Here is a 25,744-nt window from a genome sequence, read left to right as displayed (position 1 = left end):
TTCCTGAGAAGAGGGTTCAAGTCTAGCCTTGGCATTCCTTATTCACTATTTGAGAGGAAACAATTTTTTTTTAAGATTTTATTTATTTATTTATTTTGGGGAGCACGTAAGCAGGAGGAGGGGCAGAAGGGGAGAGAGAGAGAATCTCAAGCAGACTCCCGGCTGAGCGCGGAGCCCAACGTGGGGCTCGAGCTCATGACCCTGAGATCAGGACCCGAGCCGATACCAAGAGCTGGAAGCTTAACTGAGCCACCCAGGCACCCCAAGAGGAAACAGTCTTAAGGTCTTTTTTTTTTTTTTTTTAAGATTTTGTTTATTTATTTGACAGACACAGCGAGAGAGGGAACACAAGCAAAGGGGGTGGGAGAGGGAGAAGATGGGAGCCTGATGTGGGGCTCAAACCCAGGACTCTGGGATCATGACCTGAGCCGAAGGCAGATGCCCAACGACTGAGCCACCCAGACGCCCCCAGTCTTAAGGTCTTAGGGGATGTTATATTATGGAAGAATTTTTAGGAGGTATGATTTTCTTTTTCATTCAACATACTTATTGAGCACCTACCGAGAGTGTGAGAGGCGGTTCTAGATGCTGAAACGACAGCAGGAAGGAAGGTCCCCATCCTCATGGAGCTTGAATTCTAGTGGGGACATACAAGTACACAAACCATTAAATTGATGAAAAGAATGTCGAGTGGTGACACGTGCTGTGTGTAAATGAGAACAGGCCCAGAGATGGGGCACGAGGAGGGGCATTTTTGCTGACAACTGAGGAATGAGAAGGAACCAGGAGATGAGTGTGCTGGGGGGAGGTCTTACAAGTCTAAGGCCCCGAGATGCAAATGAGCTGGATGCATTTAAGGAACGGAAAGAGCTGGAAGGTAAATTAGCAAGAAGGGATGTTACTTGAGATGAGGTCAGAGGGCTAGGGCGGGGCCAGATATGGGTTCTTGCGGGCTCCTGGCCGAGTTTGGACTTTTTAAGTGGAATGAGAAACCACTGGAGGGTTTTAAGCAAGGGAGGAATGTTATCTGATTTATATCCTATGGTGGCTAGTAGACACCTCATAAATGCGTCCAAAGTTGGCTGTATTTATACGTTTTCATTAAAGATGAAAATAGAACCAAACTCTAGACAACTGCTCTCTGGTGTGTCTTGGGGGCTGCAGCCTTCTAAGTGATTCTACCTCCTAACTGAGCCATCCCTGGTGGAGGGGACTGACGTGAACTGTATGTGTACTGCATGGTGAGGGTGTATTTGTGTGGGTGCGTGTATATGCAGTGCCCTACTGAGAGAGCTTCAAAATAATTCTGAAATTGCATCCTATTGCCCATGTTCCCTTTTTAGACCTAACTAGAGTTAGACTTCTCAAAGGTTCACTCAGGCATTCACTTGGTAGTTGATCAAGTTTTCTGTTTTCCTGAGGTTAGTGGAGGGGGAAGGAGATGCTAGCCGCAGGCCTCCACCTCTGTCGGGTGCCCCACACCTGCATGTCGGATGGCAGGACTCTCCATTCCTAATCCTTCAGTGCTCTACTTCCAGGAATTTTGCCATGGTCTCGCGTCATAAAATTCTACTCATGCAGCTAGATTTATATCTCAAAGAACTGAGAGTCTGGAGGAGCCGCAGATATCAACTATCCTAGTACTCCTCAGTAGGAGTACTGTCGGTATTTTGGGTGACACTATCCAAAGCATCCTAGGAAAAGCCACATTCCTGGCTCCACCCCTGCATCCTACAGAGCCCCCCATCCAACCCACCACTTCTCATCCCAACTACAAATGAGTCCACCCATTTCCAGCCGCCGCCTGAATTGAGAACTACTGGTCTACCTGGTCCTGTCATTTTACAGGGAAGTGGGAATAGTAGGCAATTTGTGGGCTCTTCACCCCTTTTCCTTCTGAATCACAATCAGGACCAAGAGTTCTAATTTTACAATGAAGTTAGTTTCTGAAACTTGCCTCTGTTTTTCATTCTTTTGACTGATAACTTTTTTGTTCTTGGAGTTTTTCTTCTGATCTACATACTGTGCATTGCAAATGTAAGTCTGAACCTTTCAGATGGCTCAAGAGAAAATGATGAGCATTTTCAGAATATTTGTGCATCACTCAAGGTTTTGTACATGTAGTCCATTGCCTCTCCACTTCTTAGGGTCCTTTAATAATGAGAAATCTGCCTTTCCTCCTTCTGCACTCATTATCTCTGTGCTTTTGTCAAGCATCTTCTGGGAGAGTTATTGTTATCCCATTAAGTATGGAGGACAGAAGCAAAACAACTGGCACAGAAAGCTCTGGATCTTCACAGGACTTGAGCTGTGTATCATTTATCCTGACTTGGGCACCAAAATCACATTTCAAAACTCATTTGCCTTCATACACTTGACCAGCTCTCTTCACCTGCATCTGTGACTTTCTCTCTACACACTTGAATGCTCTGTAGATGAGGAAGAATCATTACCCTAATTATTGGTGTAGCTGAGAGCTTTTAGTGCCTGGTGACTCTTTTCCTTAATACTAAATGGTATAGTCAATATTGAGAGTGATACTTTCAAGCCGCATTTTCCTGAAGGAATCTCAGGCTCTGTGAATAATTATTTCTGTGCAGGTATCTAGAATAATGTTGGCCTGCCAACTGGATGGACATCCTGATCTCCTCTTGTCACTGTACCAAACAGATATGTTACACCTTGTGGAAAAGAGAAACATTTAATTTTTTAAATTTAGGGGTATTTTCCTCTTGCTTGCTTCTTAAGTAAAGCCAATCTAGTTTCTTTTTCTGCAGCAAAGGAGGAAGGAACAAACAACAAATTAATCAGACAGGAAGCGAATAACCACAGAAAGACGTCTGCCTCTGACTCAGTATGTCACATTTAACAAGAGGCCAGAGCTTGTCCAAAATGGCTGTCCAAAAACGACCCCACACTTGGGTTGGAAGATGATGCCTTTTTCAGGGACGGTTTTCTCTCTGGGCTCACATCTTGCTTGTCTACCTGTGTCCCCCATCATGCCTTCCTACGGTGTCCTTTAACGGTAAGAAAAGTTATATTCAAACTAAATGTATTTCCTTTATCAGCTAGAGGGAAGAACGAAAAGGCTTTTAATGGGCCATAGTATGTTGAGATAGTTTGATTTTTCAGTAGAAGACCATGTAATCTATTCCTGTTGCAGAGAATGCTAGTTTCAACACTGTGGTGATTGTGGGCAATTCATAACTTGTGTTTTGTACCAAAAAGTAAGCAAGATTTTCAGTAGAATTTTTCCTGACCACTGGACAAGTTTGGATCCACAGGAACTTTTTTTTCCCCATTTAAAATGGGGGTTTTTGTCTGTAAGTATAGCCTTTCAATGTGTGGTACAGTTGTCCACACACTGCTTTTGAACTGTCGCTTTGGCGAGTAGCAGTAAGTACTTTTAAAGTAAAGGCAGTCACTGGAAACTTTAAAGGAAAGGACCATGGACTGCGGTGTTGTTGCCTTTCTGTTGCTACGGATACGTCACGAAGTTCAAATCCCAAGTTAAACCATTTCTAGACAGAGTATTTTAGGAAGAAGACAGTCTGTCTTTAGAATCTTTCTATTCAACCCCTAACAGTGCAGTGCATAGCTACTTCTGCTAATCAAATTCTGTAGCATTTGTTATAACTATTTACAGCTAATATGATTAACATTTTGTCATAAAATATTATAACTTAAAATTTTCAAGCAATGGACTCAGAGACCTACAGATTAGGATTAAGGAAATTTTTTGTATCAAAAAAATTTTTTTTGCCTCCGGGGCAGGAAGAAGTGACTTGACATATTCCTTTTTCCCCATGGAGAAATATAAAATACAGCTTTAAAATATTAAGAGGGTACATACAAATTTAATCAATAAGTATAAGTTCTTTTAAATAATTCAATGGTATAAGTATACTGTAGAAAATGGAGAAGTGATAAAATGGAGGAAAGTCTTCAGGAAGATTCTGATTAAGAAAAGTAGAACAGCTTGGTAGAGAGAAAGATGAGTGAAAAGGCAAGAGAAAGAGTAAGACAGGATAGCGAGCGAGGAAGGTGGGAGAGGCTGGGAAAGGCGGTGTGGGAGCCATGTCCTTCCTCGTGATTGGAATTGTGGGTCTTAAGTATTACCCATTAACTTCATAAAGTTGTGTTGCTTCTGAACTGGAACTTCATCTAGTCAAAACTCTTCCTCTTATAGTCTAAAGAGGTTTAAATGATTTATTTAGAATCACAGTCAGGTTTTCACTGTTCTCTGAAAAGTTCAGACACGAGTTAATTGTTCACAGCTCCTGAATTGCTCTAATAGTTAAATTTTTAAGGATTATGTGGATGCCAGATAAACTGCAATATTCAGAGAACTCCCCATGATAAAAATGATTCCCTGGGGTCCAGCAGCAATTTCACCCTGCTCATTGATGATATTAGATTCTAGATGTGGCCCGTGGGCTAGAAGTTGCCCAACCTGTGCTAAAATGTAAGAGGAAGTGAGCTCCCTAATTTCTGGACCTTTCAAGTTTTCTGCCCTTTTGAAGTCTGATTAACATTTCATGAACATGTCATTTACTTTGTAAGTTTCTAGCTGTTTAAATTGTGGAACATTTCTGCTTTAAGGTTGGACTCACTTTTGTTTATCCAAATTGCCATACATTTACGTCTTGTTGAAAAGAGCATTTCCCTTGAAATATCATAAATACCTCTGTCTGTATTTTGCAATCCTCGCTCCTGAAAATTAAACTGAAAAAAATATACTAGAATAAGGAATGCCTTAATTAGTATGCTTTAAAATGCACTTTATACACATCTCCCTTCACCATTCATCTGTAATACGGAGGTTTGCATGGGTGTGTATGTGTGGGCCAGGGTTTAAATCAATTTATGGTTTCTTTCTCATGACTAAATAGCGGGGGAAGACAATAACATTTATTGAGGACTTGCTACATGTTAGGCTCTTTTCCTTATTTTATTTTAAAAAATGGCTAATACTTATTAAGCATTTGCCTCATTTAACTTTTGAATAACACTACTGAGTAGGTACCATTACCCCCATTTTATTGTGGGAACTGGACTTAGGCTATGTAATTTGCCCAAGGCCACTTAACAACTATATATAAGTATAAAGAAGTTTCCTATATTTTCAAGAGCTTCTTCCATAAATGCAGTGGAGAGGGCAACTAGTTGCCCTCTTCCAGTCCTGAGACTCTGGGATTACAAATGCTTTGTTTTAAATGTCAAAGCAACAGTATCTTTAAAGCAAATAACCTCAAGGAAGACGTTTTCCTTCCTAAGTCTTTTGGCCTTTTCAGAAGTAAATTTGCTGACACTTTTGCTTATATTACAAGACTACACTTTCAATGATAAAATGGATTAAATATATTGAGTGTATTGACATACATGCTGGGAGCGTGGGCACAGGGGTAGATCTTAATCCTCTGGTAAAACGAAATGTGGTGCTGAGGATTTAAGAAAACTCTAGCTTTTGGGGGCGCCTGGGTGGCTTAGATGGTTGAGCGTCTGCCTTTGGCTCGGGTCATGATCCCAGGGTCCTGGGATCGAGCCCCGCATTGGGCTCCAGGCTCGGCGGGGAGCCTGCTTCTCCCTCTCCCTCTGCCTCTCCCCCTGCTCATGCTCTCTGTCTCTCTCTATCTCTGTGTCTCAAATGAATAAATAAAATCTTAAAAAAAAAAGAAAACTCTAGCTTTAAGATTTGATCCCCTTTGACAGAATACTTAGAAGAGATGGGAAATAGTGGGAGGAAATGTGATACTTTTTAGTTCTGTGGATAAGGTACAGAAGGGCTCCTTTCCTTTTGCCACCACTAAACAATGACTTACCTTCATTGTCTCACTTTTCAAAGGGTTTGGATGTGTATCAATTTGCATTAATTTTTTAAAAAATATTTTATTTATTCATTTGAGAGAGAGAGAGCAGGGGGAGGAGCAGAGGGAGGGAATCTCCAGGAGACTCCCTGCAGAGTCCGGAGCCCAACTCGGGGGAGGGGCTCGTGGGGCTCAATCTCAGGATCCTGAGATCAGGGCCTGAGCCGAAATCAAGCGTCAGATGCTCAACTGAGCCACCCAGGCGCCCCTATAAATTGCATTAACTTTTAAATTAAACATGTATGGCAGCGGTTAAAAAAATCATTTTACTTCACAACCTTGATTTCCCAACAGTTACTCTTACAGTAAAATTGTGCATTTGTGTGCTACCAATCCTAATGACGTTGCAGATGTTTCAAAATGTCTTCTCTGAAAAATGCCTTTCCCACTCCCCTCCCCCAAATTAACCAACTGTTTACCTAAAAGAACTCTAAAAGAGGTATTTTTGAAATAGCCAAGGGCGCTGTAAATACAGCAAGACACAAAGCCTTACCATTGAGAAGACAACCTAGGAGCAGGATTCAAGTCAGTTATTGTCTTAAGTGATGATCAAGAAAAGAGCAAGTACATTTTGAGAAATGAGGGGTTCCGTGGACAGAAAGCATGTGTTGTAGCTCGGATTGAGAATTAGTGACAACTAACTGGGTGAGGCTGCTGCTTTGCTTACAAAGGAAAGCTTGTTTCTCTTCTCCACCTTGTGCTTCCCCTTGGGTTGAGCAGCCTTTTGTTTTTCCTCTTCTTGCTGATTGCCTCATTGCCTGCAGCCTTCTGAGCCTGGGCCGGAGGAGAGGAAGAGTAACAGTAATAGAAGTGAACTTCACGCAAAGATATTAAAAATTTCTAAGATGGCCAAATGTGACAGGCTGGGGCTGTGGGGGTGGGGGTGGGCCGGGGCGCAGAGATGTTGCGCTGTGACTTGTATCATAAAATAGAAACTACAGGCAAGTGCAGCTGTGAAAAGATTGTGCTGAAGAAACAGGATGGCTGTGGTTTGCTGTGAGCATCAATTTTCCTGTTGAGCATTTTTACAGGAAGTTGAAGAACAAAGCCAACTTCATCTTAATTAGTTCTAATGGTTTTCAGATCTTAAACACATCCAACTAAGTTTGCATCATGCAGGAGTCTCTGAAGAGTAGAATCCATCAGAATTATGAGTAGGAATCCCAAAACGGGCTTTTTAAAATTCAAGATTTTAGCAGCAATTTGAGTTTATTATTAAAATGATTTTATTTTTACAGTGTAACCTGGAGTGGATTCCTTGCCTTTATAATGAATGCTTCTGCAGTAATTTTTTTAAGGTTGTAATAACTCAATATGAATTTAAGAGCCTTTTCTTATTAAACGCCGTTGAGTTATATATATTATAAATTTCCTTCTGTTAATATTTATTGGTCAAACAAAGGTACATGTGTGTGTATATATATGGGGGGGTAGGGGTATGTGTGTGTGTGGTTATAAGCTGGAAGGATATACCTGAAAATGTCAAGGATATCTCTAAATTATTTCTATTATTAACCCCAACCCCTTTTCACCTAAAATTGAATTATTTTTTTTTTAAAGATTTTATTTATTTATTTGAGAGAGAGAGAATGAGAGAGAGCGAGTACATGAGAGGGGGGAGGGTCAGAGGGAGAAGCAGACCCCCCGCTGAGCAGGGAGCCCGATGCGGGACTCGATCCAGGGACTCCAGGATCATGACCTGAGCCGAAGGCAGTCGCCCAACCAACTGAGCCACCCAGGCGCCCTAAAATTGAATTATTATTGAAAGCTTCTTTCAGTGGTTAAATACAACCACCATGTTTTAGTTTCATCTTTGTGTTGTCAGTCTTTAAAATACAACAGCCAGTATCTGGGAATGGCAGAAGAATTGCAATTCAGGACATGCAAGCTGTGGCAAAATCATAGGCAAACCCAGAGATCACAGGAGAGGAAGGTTACTTTACAGAGAAAAAGGAGGAAGTTGGGACAGCTTTGAATGAAAGCCCATTGGAGGAAAGTCAGAATTCAGGTGGTGACAGTTTCTCATTAGCCGAATTGCGATGGTTTCTCATTGGCTGGGCTATTGCTGGGCAAGGAGAAAAATCTTCCTTCCTCCTTCTGGGGTAGTAAAGTAGGCTTCTTCCTATTAAAAAATGCAAGGTATGCTTCTTCCTATTGGGGTCTGCAATTGAGGACAAGTTAGTAGGATCTGACAGCTCCCTTTTCTGGCCTCCTGACTTCATTTTAAATGAGGTTTCCATTATTTAATTCCACATTTCCCCCTTTTGGTCAAGATCTTTCCTTAAAAGTATCAGTGATCAAGAGTTGGCTCATCCAGCGGCACCTGGGTGGCTCAGTCAGTTGGGTGTCTGCCTTTGGCTCAGGTTATGATCCGGGAGTCCTAGGATTGAGCCCCTGCTCAGCGGGGAGTCTGCTTCTCCTTCTCCCTTCGCTGCCCCCCCTGCTTGTGCTTTCTCTCTCGATCTGTCAAATAAATAAATAAAATCTTAAAAAAAAAAGCGTGGGCTCATACTTAGCCCTCACTGCCAGGAAGGACCTTTACTGGGCATCCTGTCCCGTACCAGAGGATAAGTGCATAGCAGTTGGAAACCATTTAAGGCCACATTTGAGTAACAAGGAAGGTTAAGAGGGAGAACCCACAGGCATTTCCCATCCAAAGTCTGTATCTTGTCAAGGTTGTTCACATTGGAGGTCATCTTGAAGCATTAGGTTAGCATCACCTTATTGGGTATCATTTCTACAAAGTTGACAGGCAACAGATACAAAACTTTAAAAGAATTATACAAAACATAATTAAAAGCAACATGACAATTTCAAATTATATGATGGTTCTGCACCGTGATCCTGGGCCTGAAGGTAGCCAACCGAACAGAGGAACATGGAGAATTAGATGAAACTTCTTGTAGCCAGTGTGCCTGTTCCCTAAATTTGTGCCATTGGGTTTCTGCTTCTCCAGAGGAGCTTATCCCTGTGTTTACTATGACACAAATGCCTCCTTGCTCAGCAAGCAGGTAATCGAGGGCTCTGTGATTATCCCTATCCCTAACTACTTTTTTTTTTTTTTAAGATTTTTAAAATTTATATGAGAGAGAGAGCATGAGAAGGGGGGAGGGTCAGAGGGAGAAGCAGGCTCCCCGATGATCAGGGAGCCCGATGTGGGCCTCGATCCTAGGACGCCAGGATCATGACCTGAGCCGAAGGCAGTCGCTTAACCAACTGAGCCACCCAGGCGCCCCTATCCCGAACTACTTTAGCCAGTGAGTTACATGATCCTTGTGGTGCCGCTCCTGCTTTGACTATGGAATCAGCCAGCTCTCCTAATGTCAGGGAGAGATGTCTGATCATGCGTTCATTAGACTGAAGGGTGAAGGCTCTCTTTACAGAGGCAAACCCAAGCCATATGCACCTCCTAGAAGTTCTCATTTAATGCAGCCATGAAAGTTTAGTGAGCTGGACCATTGGTAAGCTGCTCTTTTGTTGAGGAGAAAATAGAGCGGTGAGTACAGCAGGAGCACACCGTCCTTTCATCCTCCAGCTGTCAGGACAATGAGTTGCCCAGGCATAGAGGCCATTTCCAAAGCCTCCACATACAGAAGAGTAGCCAAGAGCTGCCCATAGGGCTGCCTCATAAGTATGAGCATTTATGGACCCATTTGTCTATGTAGAGGCATTAGTATCATTCAACCCAGACTTAAATACCATGTTATCACATATGGAAGGTCTTCCTAAACATATAGATATGACAGCCAGCTTACCAGTGGTCTAACTTACGCTGGCTGTGCACAATGTCTTTTATATATATGTATATTCAAGAGAGCTCATTTCTCCAACCAAAGGTTGGGTTAAATTGAGGCAGGGAACAAGGTGTGTGGATATAGTATTCTAGCCTTATGAAAGGGACCTGAGGAACAGTTTAGGCATGCAGTAGCATATGGGATTCCAGCAAAACTACTGATAGGATAAGCTAAGGGGTCACTATGGTCCTGGACAGATCAAGGTTTCTGGTAACAATCAGAGGCGTTTCCTCCTTTTGTAATAGATTGGGAAATGTGGGTAAGAGCATCATCTGTCCAAGGAAGAAGGGGAGAAAATATAGTAAGAAGTAACAAAGAGAAAAGGATATATAGGCCTGGGGCAGCAATCTTGGGAAAGCTGTCTCCGTTAGTTGTCACCTCTTCCGTGCCCCAAAATCTCTACTTTCAGACCACCAATTGGTGTGCAGGTCCAGTAAGGGTTTGGTGCCTTCTTTAGATGTGACGTGTGAATCTAGGAGTCTATTCCCGGAAGTTTGGTGGCACAAGGGTTGGCTAACAGTACCAAGGGGGGCCCTTCCAATGAGGTGTCTTTTCTTATGGAGGTGTCTTTTCCAACAGATGAAATCTCTGGGTTGCAATTGCGGTGTGATATTTAAGGTCTTCATCTCCTGGGAGCTGTGAAGATATTGTTCTATTAAAGCTGGGCCCTTTTCAACAGAAGCAACTAGGCTTTTACAATATTGAAGTATATCTCCTTTCATCAGCTGTCAAAAGAGGTGGGAGCCAGATGCATCAGGCACCCTGAGACATTCTCAAAGGACGACAGTTTATGAGTTCCAAAGGGTTGGATCGGAGATTTAGAGGGACCAACGGCAATACTTTCGCCCAGGTTATTTGAAAGGTCTCTACAAATTTTACCAATTGAGTCTTTTTTTTTTTCTTTTCTTAAGATTTATTTATTTTGAGAGAGAGCGAGCGCGTGCGCGTGCCCACATGCAGAGGGGGAGGGGCACTGGAAGAGGGAGAGAGAGAATCTCAAGCAGATGTCCTGCTGAGCTCAGAGCCAGACACAGGGCTCGATCTCATGATCCTGAGCCAAAATCAGGAGTTGGACGCTTAACCGAATGAGCCACCCAGACACCTCACCAGCTGAGTCTTAATAATGTTATTTGTGCATTGGACTAACCCTGGGGATTGAAGGTGGGAAGCACAGTGAAAGTGCTGGGGCACCCACCACTCAGCACAGACCTGTTGAAGCACTTGCTCGGTCAGTGAGTTCCTGGGTCACTGTGGAGCTCAAGAAGGGTTCCCCAGGTAGGAATAATCTTTTCTAATAGGATTTTAGCCACAAAAGTGGGGGTAGCCTGGCTAAAGGGGAAGCTTCCAATCCAGCGAGAAAACGTACAAACCATGACTTAAACATATTTTTCTCCATGAGATGGGAGGACCCAAGTAAAACCTATCTGCCAAACCTCTAACGGTCCAACGGGGCATTTAAAAAATGCCTGGGAGCAGTGTGGATGTGACTCCCAAGGTCGTATGTTAGACAGGTAGGACAAGCAACGTGTGCACTTCTGCAGCCTTATGTTTCCCCACCAGTATTGTTTCATAAAGTCTCTCATTTTATCAGGAGACCAAGGATTTCATGCAAGTACAGCGGTTAGTAATGGGAATTTTAGAGTCTTTGGCAGGACTGCATTGTTACTTGGTTCAAGCCAGAGTTCTGTCTGTTTTATTGAACCAACAATTATTAGACTTCCAATATTGTTTTTTTCCTTTCTGGGGCCAATTGTTGGACATCTCTTGTCAGTTTTTGGAGATTTTTTTTTTGGAGGAACATCCTTTTGGACCATGACTGAGGTTTGGTGATTGGTTCCTTTAAGAGCAGTGTTTTGAACAGAAACATCAGCAAGGTGGTTTCCTTTGGCCTCCAGGGAGTCAGGTGTAGAATGCCCAGGGACTTTAACACTAGCCAGAGCAGCTGGTAAAAGTACGGCCATCTAACAAATTTTGGACATAAGAGCCATTTGTAATTTTCTTCCGTTAGAGGTAAGACATCCCGCTGTTTCCATAACATCCCCAAAGGCATACCGACTATCAGTGTAGATGTCTGTGATTTTGCCTTCGGCCAAGGTTCAAGACCAAGTAGGAGCCTATAATTCAGCCTGTTGGGCTAAAGGAAAGGAACTCTTTTAAAAAGAGTTGTAATAGTGTGCCCAGCATATTTACCATTTTCACCCTTTGAATAAGACCCGTCAGTAAACCATGAAAGATGTGCATTGATTTGAGAAGTCTTCTGTAAATTATTCCAGGGAGTGAAAAGGTGCTGTGTCAGCATGAAGCAGTTGTGAGAGGCCTCATCAGGGAAGGGCGACAGAAGAATGGCTCGGTTAAGGGCATTGCAGCAAGGAAGAGTTACATGATGAACAGCTGGTGGGGGATTTTCCCAGGAGGTGAAGCGACTGGCTGAAAGGTGTTGAGTGTGCTGAGAATTCAGAAGGGCCTCTACTGCAAAGGACACAGAGATGGTTAGAGGGGGAGCCATGATTGTTTCTTTAGTGGCCTCAACCAAAAAGGCAGTGACAGGAATGGCTCTGAGACAAGGGGGCTATCCTTGTGCTTCAGCTTCCAGTTGTTGGCTATAATAATGCCCTATGGCTCGATGACAGTTTCCATATTTTTTGGTGAGTGCTCCAAGGGCATTCTCTTCCCTCTCACAAAAAGGAAAGAAAGGAACCTGGTAATTGGGATACCCAAGGGCAGGGAGCTTTATTAACCTTTTCTTTAAGGCCCCCAAGTCTGTGTCATCTTGATCTTCCCAAATAACAGGGTCAGGTTTGTTGTTTTTTTAGTAAAATATATAAGGGTTGGGCCATAAGAGAGAAGTTTGGAATCCAATTTTGACAGTAGCCAGTTAGCCTGAGAAAATCTCATAATTGGTGCTTAGTTTTAGGTTTTGGGAAGTTCGGGATACTACTCAGCCTATCTGAATCTAAATATAGTGCTTTTCCAAACTCAGGGGTCCTAAATACAGACCCTGAGTCTGAACAAACTGCGATTTTTCCTTGGAGACTTTGTGTCCCTTTAAGGCTAAAAGTTTTAACAGGTGGCTGCTTTCCTCCAGTGAAGGGGCTTGGCAAAAGGAGCAGAGAAGCAAGTCATCTACCTATGGTAACAAGGTAGAGCCTCCAGAAAACTTTATGTCATCTAAGTCAGCTTTTAAGGTTTTCAAGAAGAAGGACTCTCAGTAAAACCCTGGGGTATTATCATGCAAGTGTATTGTTTTCCTTCCCCACTGAAGGCAAACTGATATCGGCAGGCCTTATCTTTAGGGATGCTAAAGGTAGCACTACATAAATTGATGACAGTGAAAATTTTGTGTTCAGTAGAGATGGAGGTCAGTAAAGTATGAGGATTAGGAACAACAGGGTGGCAAGGGATAACAATATTGTTTATGGCTCAGAGGCTCTGGACAAGCCTCCATCTTCAACCATTGGGTTTTCTCGCAGGTAAAATAGGTGTTACAGGGACTAGTGCAGGGCATAATGAGGTGCTGAGCCTTGGAATCTTGTTATGAGTTTGATACCTTGAAGGACTTCTTTATTTATGAGGTATTAATTCTGGGGAGAGGTTTTGAGGGATCTAACTGAATCTTAAAATAACCTGAAGAAGCCAAGAGTATGTGAGAAATACATACATAAAAATGACTTAAGAACATTATATATAAAGTAAAACATAAATGAATCTAAATAAAAATAAGATACAGAATAGAAAGTAACAGGAGAAGAGAACATTTGGACCTTTAGATCAGTCCAGTTGTATTATTTCTGTTAACCACCCCCCCACACACACAGAGCAAATAAAATACTCTTCTATTGATCCCAATTTTTTGCAAAAAAAAAAAAAAGTTTACTTTTTCCATTCATTTTAGGTAAGATAGTATTTAAGGGTGACCATTGGCAAGATGGATATAGCAAAATGCTTTATATTTTTGAATAATCCAAAATGGTAATAAAATATAACTGGACAAACCTGCCTTTATCCCCCCTTAATAGAACTTGGCCGATTCACTCCCCACTCAGGATTAGAGGCCAGGCTTCTGAGGATTATCAGATGTTTTCACTGGACAGCACTGGAAATCTTTCCCCTCCTCATATCATTCTGTAATGTAGGCCTCACACATTATGCTCTAGAATGACTTTTAAGTTGGCTATAATTATGAGACTAAGAAACCCTTTACTTAAATGACTAGCCAATTCTCTTGATCTTAATTAATCATTTTACATTCAGAGATAATCGTGTGTTCTTGGATGAACACACTGAAGAGAAAAACCGAAGTTTCCTAGGGCAGTCCGGACTGACGTCTGGGCTGTGGTTGAGCCTTTAGCTGGCCATGACACTGGAGAGAATACGTCCGCTGTATCATGGGAAGTGGAAGGAACAAGTCACTCTTTCTCACAAGGTGTCCGTCATAACTAATATTACATCTTTAGCAAATGGCTTTCAGCCACAAGATGCCCTGGTTGGTCTAGGGTCATTGTGTGACGCTGTCTAATATAAGTTTTAAACCATGATGTTGACCTAATAACATTATAGTAAAACCAACAAAGTCAACCATTTCTTTCACAGAACTAGGAAATTCCAGAATTTCTAAATATTGATATATATATATTGTGTGTGTCTGTGTGTGTAGGCAACATAGAAGAACCAATTAACGAATTCTTAAAGCTCTTTATGCAAAATATTCTGCTCTATTCTCTTAATCCATAGTGCCAATTCCCTTATAAAAGGTTTATTGGTAGATCCCTACCCTCACCTCAGTGGTTTTTCCCACTAAAATTTCATGATTTTTGAATGATTCATTCAGTTATTAAATAAAACTTTGGCAGTCAATCACATACCCCAGGGTTCAGGTTGATTTTTAATTTCTTCAGTATATGACAATCTAGAGATATCTTGGGTGAGAAATCAGTTGATGGATATTCTATTCAAAAGCCATTATCTTGGGGCACCTGGGTAGCTCAGTCAGTTAAGCATCTGACTCTTGATCTCAGCTCATGTTTTGATCTCAGGGTCCTGAGTTCAAAAAAAGCCATTATCTTATCTTATAATGTCTACAATGGATAAAAGATGGACATGTATTGTTAAATCTGTGTATTAGTTTGCTAGGGCTGCTGTAACAACAACAACAACAACAACAATGAAAACACAGATTGGGTGACTCAAACAGCAGAATTTTATCATCTCACCATTCTGGAGGGTAGAAGTCCAAGATCAAAGCCTTGGCAGGTTTGGTTTCCCCCGAGGCCTCTCTTCCAGGCTTGCTGACAGCCACCTTCTCCCTGTGTCCTCACATGGCCTTTTCTCTGTGCTCACACATCCCTTGTGTCTCTTCCTCTTCTTATAAGAACCCTAGTCATATTGGATTAGGGTCCACTCTAAGTTGGACTCATTCCAACTTAATCACCTCTTTAAAGGCCCTATCTCTGAATACAGTCATCTTCTGAGGTACTAGGGTTAGGTTAAGACTTTGATGCATGAATTTGGGAGGGACACAGTTCAACCCATAGCACCGTGTGTGAAAACAAAAAAGCCTTTTCCATCCCTGTGGTTTTCCTTGGGCACATAAAATTCAACATGCAATGTGAACATTTTAGACAAGTCTGGCTTTTCTCCCTATGGTCAAAGTTATTTAACACGGAAATGATTCTTTAAAAGAAATTAATTGTCAAAAGTGTATATCCTTAAAAGTTCAATGCCCAAGGTTGGGGGTAGGGTGGGAGGGGAAGAATCAGCAAATGGTGGGTCAGGGATCCTTCAACTTTATGGAGCCTAACTGGGGGGGAGGCAGGACATGTTGTTCTCAAAAAGTTCACAGCTGATTCTGATGCAAGAGATAACCGATATTTTGGGAACCCCTGCCTTAGTTATTTCCCCTGTTCTAGAGCCCCTCCTGGCCCCAGGACAAGGCTGTCTTTCCTGCTGTGCTCCTCCCAAAGGAAGAACCAAATGCAGCAAGGCCAAGTCTTCAGGCTACCTCCATCCAGCTCTGCACAGCTCTATCCACAGGGGACTCTGGGCAAAGCCAGGACCTTGGGTCAGGTGCCAGGTCAGTCCCTCCTTTGCCAGGTGCTCGAGCAGCACTCACACCAGCAGGACCCATGCTCACCTTCAAGGAAGACAGATCTAGACCCATCTGTTGGTCGTTGACCCATCTGGGGGCTCACCGTGAACCATTCCATTCATCCTCCCACAACCCCGTTCCACAGGCAGGAAGGGGGTGCCCAGAGAGGGTAGTCTCTTATCCCAGGTTGTTAGGCATCACAGCAAAGATTCAGAATCATCTGTGCCCGACCCTGGTCTCATGTCCTCATAGGGAGTCTAACCTTTTTCATCCATAGACTACACTAGTGTCTGATAAAGCCCAAAGGACTCCTTCTCTGACTGTTATTAGATGCATAAAACAAAATACACAGGATACAAAAGAAACTAGTTATATCGAAGTATGTACAATAAGATCTAGCAACAGATCGAAACACTGCCATAATTTCAAAAGAGATCTGCGACAATTGTAATATGATGTGGAAATACCATGTGAAAAACTGTTAGTGAAAAAGTTTCAGGTACTGTGGTTTTCAGCCTACATTTATAATTGAAGGAAATGCTAAATTTTAGTTAGAGCTTAGGGGAACTAAATAGGTCCTTTTTTTTTTTTTCTTCATTCAAGTACACAAACCCTTGAATTCTGTCCACAGACCCTGCAGGTATAAGGATCCAGGTTAGGAATGCCCAGGCCATTAGGATCTATGCTGCTGTGAGGTCCTTTGGGAAGGTCCATTTCTGGTTCCGATGTGGGCTGTTAACTCCATGAGAGGAGGAAAGCCCTGACTCTCCCAAGGCTTTGGGTGCTGCTTCACTGGTGAAGTCACTCTGCCAGCAAAGCAGGTCCCGGGACTTAAGGCTAGCGAGCCCTTCTGACGTAGGGCTCATTCTTCGCCCAAACCTCGGGGTTGATGCTGGGAGCTGTTCCAGTGGCCAGCACATGGCTTGCTTGTGTGATACCTGGCTCTTTCACTCCACACGTATTTAGTGAGAACCCTACCTTGGACCAGGTATGAAGGAAAGCTGGTGGAATTCACAGCCCGGTGGGAAGGCAGCCAGGAATGAGCCTCGCATGGGGGACAGGAGTTGGTCTTCTTTGACCCGGGCGGTTAAGGTGGCAAGATTGGAGTCTGGGGTTTCTCAAAAGCTCCCCTCAAGGCCCCACCCTGGACAAGGCCAGACGAGCAGGAAGGAGCAGAGAGACCCCTGAAGCGAGCACCTTCGAGCACTCGGGTGGGAGTAGTTTGCCTGGAGGATGAGGAGGAGGAGGGGAGGGGGGGAGAAGGCGAGATGGGGGCTGGGATGTGGCCACAGCAGTGGAGAGGAGAAAATAGTGAGGGCGCTCAGCCGCAGATCCTCCCCCTGTGGTTGAGCTGGGGCCGCTGGGGTGGGGAGTGGGGGTGGGGGGAGGCCGAGCCTCTGTGGTCCACAGGTTTATTTGTAAGTCAGTTAGTGCACAGACAGAACCATAACAGCCACAGCAGAAAGCTGTATAACTAGATTAAAGAGGTCTGACAGGTGGCAGTCCCCTGAAAGGCTCCCTATACCCCAGTCTGGCCCCTGAGATGTATTGGACAGGAGTTCAACCTGATCTTTGCAACTGGGGACTGACTTTCATGAGAACCAGGCCCTTAAGAGGTTCCTGGTCGTTGAGCAGAAAGAATCCACTCCTTCCTTGCTCGGTGTTAGGATAATGGGATTGACCGGTTAGCTGGTGAATGGGGGAGTCCGACACAGTGCATTAGAGGGTTGAGGGTGGTTTCATCCACCAAGCACGTGGATGATCTGTTCCACGGGGCGCACCCCTGGGGCCCTCCAGGCGGCCTTGGCCACCCCCTTCCTTGGTAAGTTGCTTTCTCCAGCTCCTTTAATACCACTGCTTTGGCTGCAGCGTCTTTCACAGTTCGTTGCACCTGAATCCAGTTTCCGATCCCCATCCTTCCTCCTGGTCCTAGGACACGTGTGACAGTGAGGCCTCGGGTGCCTTCTGCCCCAGGACAGGCTTCCTAGCCCAGGCCCTCAGCACTGGTCACACCGCCCGCTTGGCCCCACAGGTGATGAACTGGTGTCACGCAGAAAAGGCCAATTGAAGGAACACGTTTTAAAAGAAGCTTTGTCTGAGCCAGTCTCTTATTGAAAAACAGATTGAGCTTTAACACTAGTGAGCTCTTTCCCTGCCCAAAAATGCTGCTCGAGAAAGACCAGGGATTGAGAGGACTTGCTTTCAGTGAGTTGCTCAGGTCCTCGGAGTCGCGGTGTGCCCTGGGAGACGAGCGGGCTCATGCTGGTCAGCAGCGTCGCGGCAGGAGTTCGAGACGTGGCAGGTGCCTGCACGCCCGCGGACCGTCAGTCAGGGACAGCTGTGGCTGCCGCGGCGTTTCCGCAGCTTCATTTCTCAGCAGTTGCCTTGGAACGGAACTGTTCCAAACTGTCTTAATTCCGCCTTCCAGCAGCCTTCACAAGTCCAGCCATGTCCTTTTAGATTTTGCCTTCCCTGTCTGTTCACAGGAAGCAAGCCATCTAGCAGTCCTTGAATAGAAAGTAGTGTTTCAAGGTGTAAGTTTTCCACATTAACTTTTCGTGGTTGAACTGAATTTTTTAAATTCTAAATAAAAATAATTTTTTTTTTCCATTAAGAGAGATGGAGAACAAAAGGAAGATAATTCTGCTGTTTGAAATTCAGGACACATGTTCCATGGGGTTCAGGTGGGGAGTGTCCCAGGCTGCGCACTGGCTTAAGGCTCAGATTCTACAACAGGCTGCTCAAATTTTAGTGCCCACGGGTCACCTCCGGATCTTGTTAAAGTGCCGAAACAAATTCGGTGGGTGGAGAGAGGGGCTGAGGTTTGACATTTCTAACAGCTCGGGGTGACGCCCTTGCTGCTGAGCCAGGACCACACTTGAGTAGCAAGGACTGAGTGGGAGGAGCCAGGATTACTTGGGGGTGAGAGCGCATGGCCCTGTGCTGGGACCTGGGGCTCAGGGATGGGACTCGCACGGGGCGGGGTCATGGTCATGGCTGGTGGAAGTGCTGGGAAGCTTCCTCGCTCACCCTGTAGGTTCTTCAGCCCCTGATGTTTGCCAGGCTGCCCCCTTTGGCCCGGTTTTCCCTGCACTCTCCCAGCCAGCCACAGTCTGGTTTCCCCTTGTTTCCAGAGCCGTCACACTATGCAGAAAGCTTTTCTAATGAAGTGTATTTCCAGTAAACAGCCTCAGACTCAGAGGTTTGGACCTTGTCTCTTTTTTTCCCTCTTTTAAAAAACTTCGATCCTATAAGGAAATGCCAAGTAGCACAAAGATGGGATCCGGGCCCCTTGCCCATCTTACCTGCCTGCCTTACCTTATTCCTTCCTTCTTCCCCTGGAGGACTGTAAGACCTTTGAGGGCAAGACCAGAAAAATATTCATCTTTGCATTCCTACAGTGCGTGCCCAGACCCAGGAGAATGCCAGGCATTTGCAAGAAGAAAACCAGTGGGCGCAGAGTGGGTGGGAGTAGAGAGGAAGAAAGGATGTCGTGGTGGAACTGAGAAGCCAGGGGCACATCAGATTTGCCAGGATACATTTCTAGCAGTTTTTTGATCACCTTCCAGCTTACGTGGGCTCCAGGCGCAGGTCCCTCCAGGTGTCATTCCCCGGACCTGCTTTGGTGGGTAAGGGAATTGAGCAGTGTGAGGCACCAGTTTTGCTTCCAATATCTTAAGGCGTTTGGGCTCAGAAACCTCCCCTGCTAGGATCCTTCCAGAAGAGTAACATCTTAGCAAATGTTGTAAAGGTGATTACACCCCTTATAAAAATTGGCCTGGGGGCACTGGGGTGGCTCAGTCGGTTAAGCGTCGGACTCTTGGTTTTGGCTCAGTGTCATGATTTCAAGGTCCTGAGATCGAGCCCTGCGATGGGCTCTGCACTCAGCAGGGAGTCTGCATGAGATTCTCTCCCTCTGCCCCCCCACCCCCTCTCTCAAAAAAATAAATCTAAAAAACAAAGTTGGCGTATGTGAATAGCTGTCACTTTGGTGGGAAGGAGGGATGGAAGATTAGAATAGAGTATTACTAAAAAGTCTAATACATGACCAAGTTTTGTTTCTTTTTGCTTTGTTTTTACAGATTGACCAGCAAGACTGTTGAAAGTGTAGCTGTCCAAGATGCCCGTCCCACCCCCTCCGGCGCCCCCACCCCCGCCAACATTTGCTCTGGTGAGTGGCCCCTTGCCACCTGCTGCTGGCTCAAGAAGCGGACCAGATGAAGTCGAACCTGGCGCACACGCATTTGTTTTGCATGTATTTGCATTCTGGCGTAAAAACCATAGGGCAGGTTTTCCCGCTGCAAGTAAGCCAGCCTGAGACCCTGAAGGGCCGGTTGTCAGACACGTGTGGGAGGTGCGTCAGTGGGGTTTCCTCTGTCAGGTCCGTCATGGAAACATCCTGTCCCTTCCCACAACTTCTGGACAGGACAGTCCAGAAACCCAGGTCTATGTATGAAATGCAGTCATTCACGCTTCCTGCAGACTCACTCTTCGTTTTTCTCTGACTTTTCCCTTCTTCCCACTCTTTTTTTTTTTTGGCAACTATCATCCACCACCCCGCATCCCCACTTCCTCCAACACTCACATCCTTCTTTCAGTCTTTCCTTGCAGGGGTGCCTGGTGGCTCACTCGGTTAAGCTTTCAACTCTTGGTTTTGGCTCAGGTCGTGATCTCAGGGTCATGAGATCAAGCCCCGTGTAGGGCTCCATGCTCAGTGTGGAGTCTGCTTAAGATTCTCGCTCCCTCTCCCTCTGCCCCTCCTACTCATTCTCTCTCTCTCTCTCTCTCAAATAAATAAATTTTTAAATCTATCCTTACATTTAGATGTCAACTTTCCAAAGGCATTTCTTCACTGGTCTCTTGATAGACCTGTCCTCAGAAAATAGTGCACCCTCTTACAGGAAGCCAGCAGCCCTCTACATGGTGATACAGAAAGGCTCCCAGATGCACCCCATTGCCCCTTACCACCCTTGGCATGTGAAGGCTTCACTTCTGAGAAGCCTCACAGTGATGGGTCCTTTTTACTTGGGGAAACTGAGGCTCAGAGAGGAAAAATCTCTTGCACAGGCTTCCACAGGACACATTTATATAGCCCATCTGAGGTTGGAACCTAGTTGTTGCTACTAGCTTGTTGCTACTCAGTGTGGTCCTCCAGCTGTTAGTTAGCGGCCCCAAGGAGACAGGTACAGAAATTAAGAGTAAGCATTAAGAAACACAGCAATTTGACAATAGTGTTATATTTATTGTTTCTAAGATTGTATTTTGTGTGTCTCTTTTTTAAGTAATTCATTATTCTTTTTTAAAATATTTATTTATTTTTAGAGAGAGTGCATGCACACACATGTGCAAGCAAGAAGGAGGAGGGACAGAGGGAGGGGTGAGAGAGAGAATCTTAAGTAGACTCCTTGCCCAGTGGCAAGGGCACAGGGCTCGATCTCACGACCCCAAGATCATGACCTGAGCCGAAATCAAGAGTCGGATGCTTAACTGACTGAGCCACCCAGGTGCCCGCTAATTCATTTTTCTAATAATTAATTGTTATTTTAAAAAAGTATCAGTCCAAAATGAATTGGAAAAAAAAATTTTAAAAACTGATCCCTCACTCAGGTAAGTTTGAAAAGTTCTGATCCAGGGGCGCCTGGGTGGCTCAGTCGGTTGAGAGTCTGCCTTCGGCTCAGGTCATGATCTCAGGGTCCTGGGATTGAGCCCCACATTGGGCTCCCTGCTCAGAGGGGCGTCTGTTTCTCCCTCTCCCTCTGCCCATCCCCTACTTGTGCTCTTTCTCAAATAAATAAATAAAATCTTGGGGAAAAAAAAAAAAGAAAGAAAAGTTCTGATCTGGCTAACATAGCGGGATTTATTTATCTATATTTCCCCAAAAGTGTGGTTTTGTATATACCACTAGCTGGGTAGTATGTGGTTTAATTTTTTTTTTTTATTTTAATGCTCATGTATTGATTTTAATGTGTGTTCTAAAATTTATAACTAGCACATCAAACTACGGATTTAATAGTGAGTTAATTTAAAAGAAAATATTCACTGAAAAACAGTATAAATAATATCGTGAACTGACTTAATGAAAAATACAAATAAATAATAATACAGGTAGCTGAGAAGACATACGAGTCATGCAAGTAGTACCAGAATGACTGAAATTTATCCTATCAACTCATTTCTATCCATTATTATGTGACTAAAGGCAAGATCCTAGAGAAACAGGATAAAGAGATGAGCAAAGGGAAAGGTGGGTTGGTGGCCATCATAGGGCACTATCCGGTGGGACAGCTCAGTTAGGGTTCTGGACTGCCACGTGAGAGGAATTAGCACCCAAGGAGGTCAGGCATCAAAATAAATTTGGAGGCATAACAGGAGGCCAGTGAAAATTGCTGACCCCAAGGTTAAGAGAGCCGGGGTGGACATGTTGCTTAACCTCTCTGGGCCTCAGACTTTTTTCATCCTTAAAATGAAGACAGTAGGTAATTTTAAAAGTTCTCTTTCCAAGATGTCCAAGATGTGTCGTCAAGTTGAAAAAACAAGTTTCAGAGCAATAGAAGATGACTCCATTAGCAAACAGGAACCGTACACGTAAAAAGCACTTTTGAAAGTGCTGAGAAGCTGCTAATATTAACAGGCTTGCTTAGGGGAGTGTTGGAGGCGGGTGGGGAAGGGGTATTTTGTTACTTTTTTTAACTGAGATATAATTGGCATTTAACGTTGTGGAAGTTTAAGTTATACAACATGTTGGTTTGCTACATTTTTATATTGCAATGTAATTACCACCTTAGCTTTAGCTAACACCTCTTTCACATCACATAACTATCATTCCTTTTTTCTGGTGAGAATATTGAAGAGCTAGTCTCTTAGCAACTTTGAAGTTTATAATACAATATTGTTAACTATAATCACCATGCTGTACTCCTCCAAGACTTACTCATCTTCTGGTTGTAAGTTTGTACCCTTTAACAGCAGCTCCCCAACGTGGGCAAGGGGCATTTTAGATCCCACATTTACCCTTCTGTCAAGTTACAGGGAAGGCTCTGGAATCACACTGCCAGGGTTCGGATCCTAGCTCCTCCTGTGACTAGCTGGGTGACGGGGGCAAATGATTTTACCTCCCTGTGCCTCTACCTCCTTGTCTCTAGAATGGAAATAATGACTCACAGGGCTGATGAGGACTAATTGAATTAATACACATATAAGTGCTAAAAACAGTGCCTGGCCCATAGTAAACGCTATATAAATGTTAACTGCTGTTACTACGAGCAAGTAATACTTCATCATTATTCCAGGACCCTTCAGCTTAACACAGAGCTTCTGTGTACCCTGCTTCAGGGTTTTTCTTAGCTTTCCCTCTGCCTCTAACTCTGATAATAAATCGCTGGGTGAGGTATCAAGCTAAACTGCCCCAGCTTTACTTCCTGCGCCCCTCACCGGCTCCTCTGGAACCAGATCCTTTCAGAAGGGCTGGGGCCAGCCTGGAAGGCCTCTAAGGCCTGCTGGAAGGACCTCTGGGTTTGGGGAAGCCAGCTCTCCCTGGGTCCAGGCCAGACCAAGCCAGTTTCCCCATGTGTCAGACCCAGGCACATGCCTACTTCTTCCAAGTCCTGTGTGCTGGGCTCTCAGTGTCCCCACTCCCTAAAATAACCCTGAGGAAGCGAGATCCCAATTTCATAGTACAGATCTTTCCCAGGAGTTCTGAAAAATGAAAAAATACCTAAGCATTTTAAAGCAGCACCTTGGTCCACTCTGCAATCTCTGTGAGCTAAGATTTCAAAGGAATTAAATATGAGAAACACCTTAGGCAAGGGCATGCAGGAACTTTGGGGGGTTATGGACGTGTTCTGGATCTTGATTGTGGTGGTAGTCACAGGACTGTGTATGTTTTTCAAAACCTGTAGAACTATACACTAAAGTAGCAGTTTGGTTGTATGTAAATTACACCTCAAATCTGCCCTAAATTCAAAAGAAAAATAAAAATCTTCAGCAATATAGACAGAGGGAATTATTTTCTAAAATTTTGATGGATTTAAAACACATACAGCTGACCCTTTTGGCTAGAGACAATTTTCCCCTTGCTCCAGGTTAGCTCTGAAGGTTAGGAGAGAGAAGCTGCTCTTCAGGGCACATTCTGGGGGAGGAAGCCTTGTAGTATCCAGCAGAATCCTCTCAGACTTAAAATTCCCTTCTCGTTTCGAGCCATCCAACCCTGGCTCTGTTGGTTACGGCCAGATTGTGGTCTGAATTTTTAGAGACTTTTATCAGGGACTGACTCTTCCTGCATTAAAAATGAATGTAATTTATTGCTGCATCTGTTCCCAAATGTCTGGGTCTTAAAAAGAATGACATCGGATCTAAAACTTGTGGAGAATTTACAACCTATTGCCAAGAACCTCGATCATAAGCTTCCAGGACTCTAGCTGTCCCCACTGGGTGTTGTAGTAGATGATTTTAATTCAAGAAATGAATATAAGTCTGCATGGTTTCCTTTTAGGCCAATACGGAAAAACCTACCTTGAATAAGTCAGAACAGGCTGGGAGAAATGCTCTTCTCTCTGACATCAGCAAAGGGAAGAAACTGAAGAAGACAGTCACCAATGACAGGAGTGCACCAATATTGGACAGTAAGTGAAAAAAGCTGTTTTCCATGGAGATAAGTGATTTACAGCCTAACAATCAACCTTCCAAAAAGATTTTTTTTCTTTTTCTTTTCTTTCTTTCTTTTTTTTTTTTTTTTTTTTTTTTTTTTTTTGGTTAACAACAGCTGCAAAGCTAGCAAAATAAGGGACTGTATCACTCATTGTAGCCACAGCTCCGGCTTGGGTTCCCTCTAATGCTGCAGGAAGCCAGTATAATAATTCTTTGTCCAAGGCACACACAGCAGCGATTCTCTGAATTATTCACAACACTTTCTGGAAGTTAACCCATTACTCTTTGCACCACAGATCAAAAGGCTGCATGAAATATGGAAAGAGCCCCAGCCTTGGAATCAAAGGATGTAGGTTCGAGTTCTGGCACATCCATCACTTACCATCTCCAAGCCTTATTGTCTTCAGATGTAAAATGGAGATAATGCCCGGTGTGCCGCCCTCACAGTTTGCTGTGAGCCACAGACGAGACAATGCAAAAGTGTTCTGTGGGCTGGGATGTGTCATTCAGGTGTAAGACAGGATTTTCAGGAGCTGGGAGAGAGAGGAAATGAGATCACAGCTTTGCTTATCTGCCCATCGCAAGTCTGAGATACTTTCTAGAACAAGGCAGGGTATGTAGAAACAAACAGGTACCCACAACACAGAACTCCTATTAACATTTACAACAGAATGAAAATGTATCATGACTAGAATCTAGTGGTAGTTAATAACCAGCCCTTGAAATTGTCCCCTCACATTCCTAGACCTTTCCACTGCCAGCTAGATGTCCCCAGAATACATCCTACACCCAGATCCCATCTGGACTCCATAGGAAACAGACTGACTTTCCAAAATCACCAGAGGGAGCTTTGTAAACGGTGAACAGTGATGCAGGATTTTAGCCAAGTCGAGGATTAGAAGTGTTCAGGAAGAATTTCTAGGAAAAGTGCCTAATGGGTGGAGAAGAAAGAAGGCTCAGAGTTAGGTGAGAACATTGGTGCGGGAGGCAAATGGAAAGGAGGAAGACCAAGACAAAAGCTTTCACATGTTGCTCTGCTCTGTCACGCTATGTGTTGCAGGGGAAGGTACACCAACCTCCAGAAGGAACTATGGGGTCTTTTAACCCTTGACTTGACACAGTTCCCTCTTAGTCAAAATGCCCCCAAAACTGATCTGCTTATTTTATAATCCCTTAGTCCTCCTGATTGGTGTCACGAAATTCTCCCTGAGGGGAGCCCAGCACCACTTACTTCTGGGGAGCCTTGGTCCAAAGCCGTCTGAGTCCTGGTGCCAGGCATGGGGCCGGAGGTACTCCCCACACTGCTGGCCTTTGGGGCAGAGCGCAGTCATCCTTTCCCCCAGGAGAAGGAA

The 25,744-nt window shown here is 44.1% G+C and overlaps 1 protein-coding gene and 1 long non-coding RNA gene across 7 annotated transcripts in view; one reads left to right on the top strand and one right to left on the bottom strand.

Annotated features, from left to right (window-relative positions):
- The window catches only part of WIPF1 (WAS/WASL interacting protein family member 1), a 118,260-nt gene that overhangs the window by 73,044 nt on the left and 19,472 nt on the right, over positions 1-25,744 (top strand). For 5 of the 6 annotated variants that reach the window (XM_036075782.2, XM_036075781.2, XM_078071011.1 and 2 more), the window contains 2 exons: positions 19,829-19,917; positions 24,238-24,367. In XM_036075782.2, the coding sequence (XP_035931675.2) occupies positions 19,867-19,917; positions 24,238-24,367 (181 nt within the window). In that variant the 5' untranslated portion in view covers positions 19,829-19,866. Of the gene's footprint in view, positions 1-2,819; positions 3,026-19,828; positions 19,918-24,237; positions 24,368-25,744 lie in introns of those variants that run through there. The other variant, XM_036075779.2, reaches the window with a different exon arrangement.
- On the bottom strand, positions 197-25,744 carry LOC118525215 (uncharacterized). Its single transcript, XR_004912039.2, has 3 exons — positions 25,624-25,744; positions 24,775-24,925; positions 197-637 (listed from the first exon to the last, which is right to left on the bottom strand). It is a non-coding gene; the product is annotated as an uncharacterized LOC118525215 (long non-coding RNA).

This window comes from Halichoerus grypus, chromosome 4 (assembly GCF_964656455.1).
Source record: "Halichoerus grypus chromosome 4, mHalGry1.hap1.1, whole genome shotgun sequence".
Lineage (NCBI taxonomy): Eukaryota > Metazoa > Chordata > Mammalia > Carnivora > Phocidae > Halichoerus > Halichoerus grypus.
The sequence above is the reverse complement of the archived record's forward strand: the minus strand, read 5'-3'. Positions and strand labels throughout refer to the sequence as shown.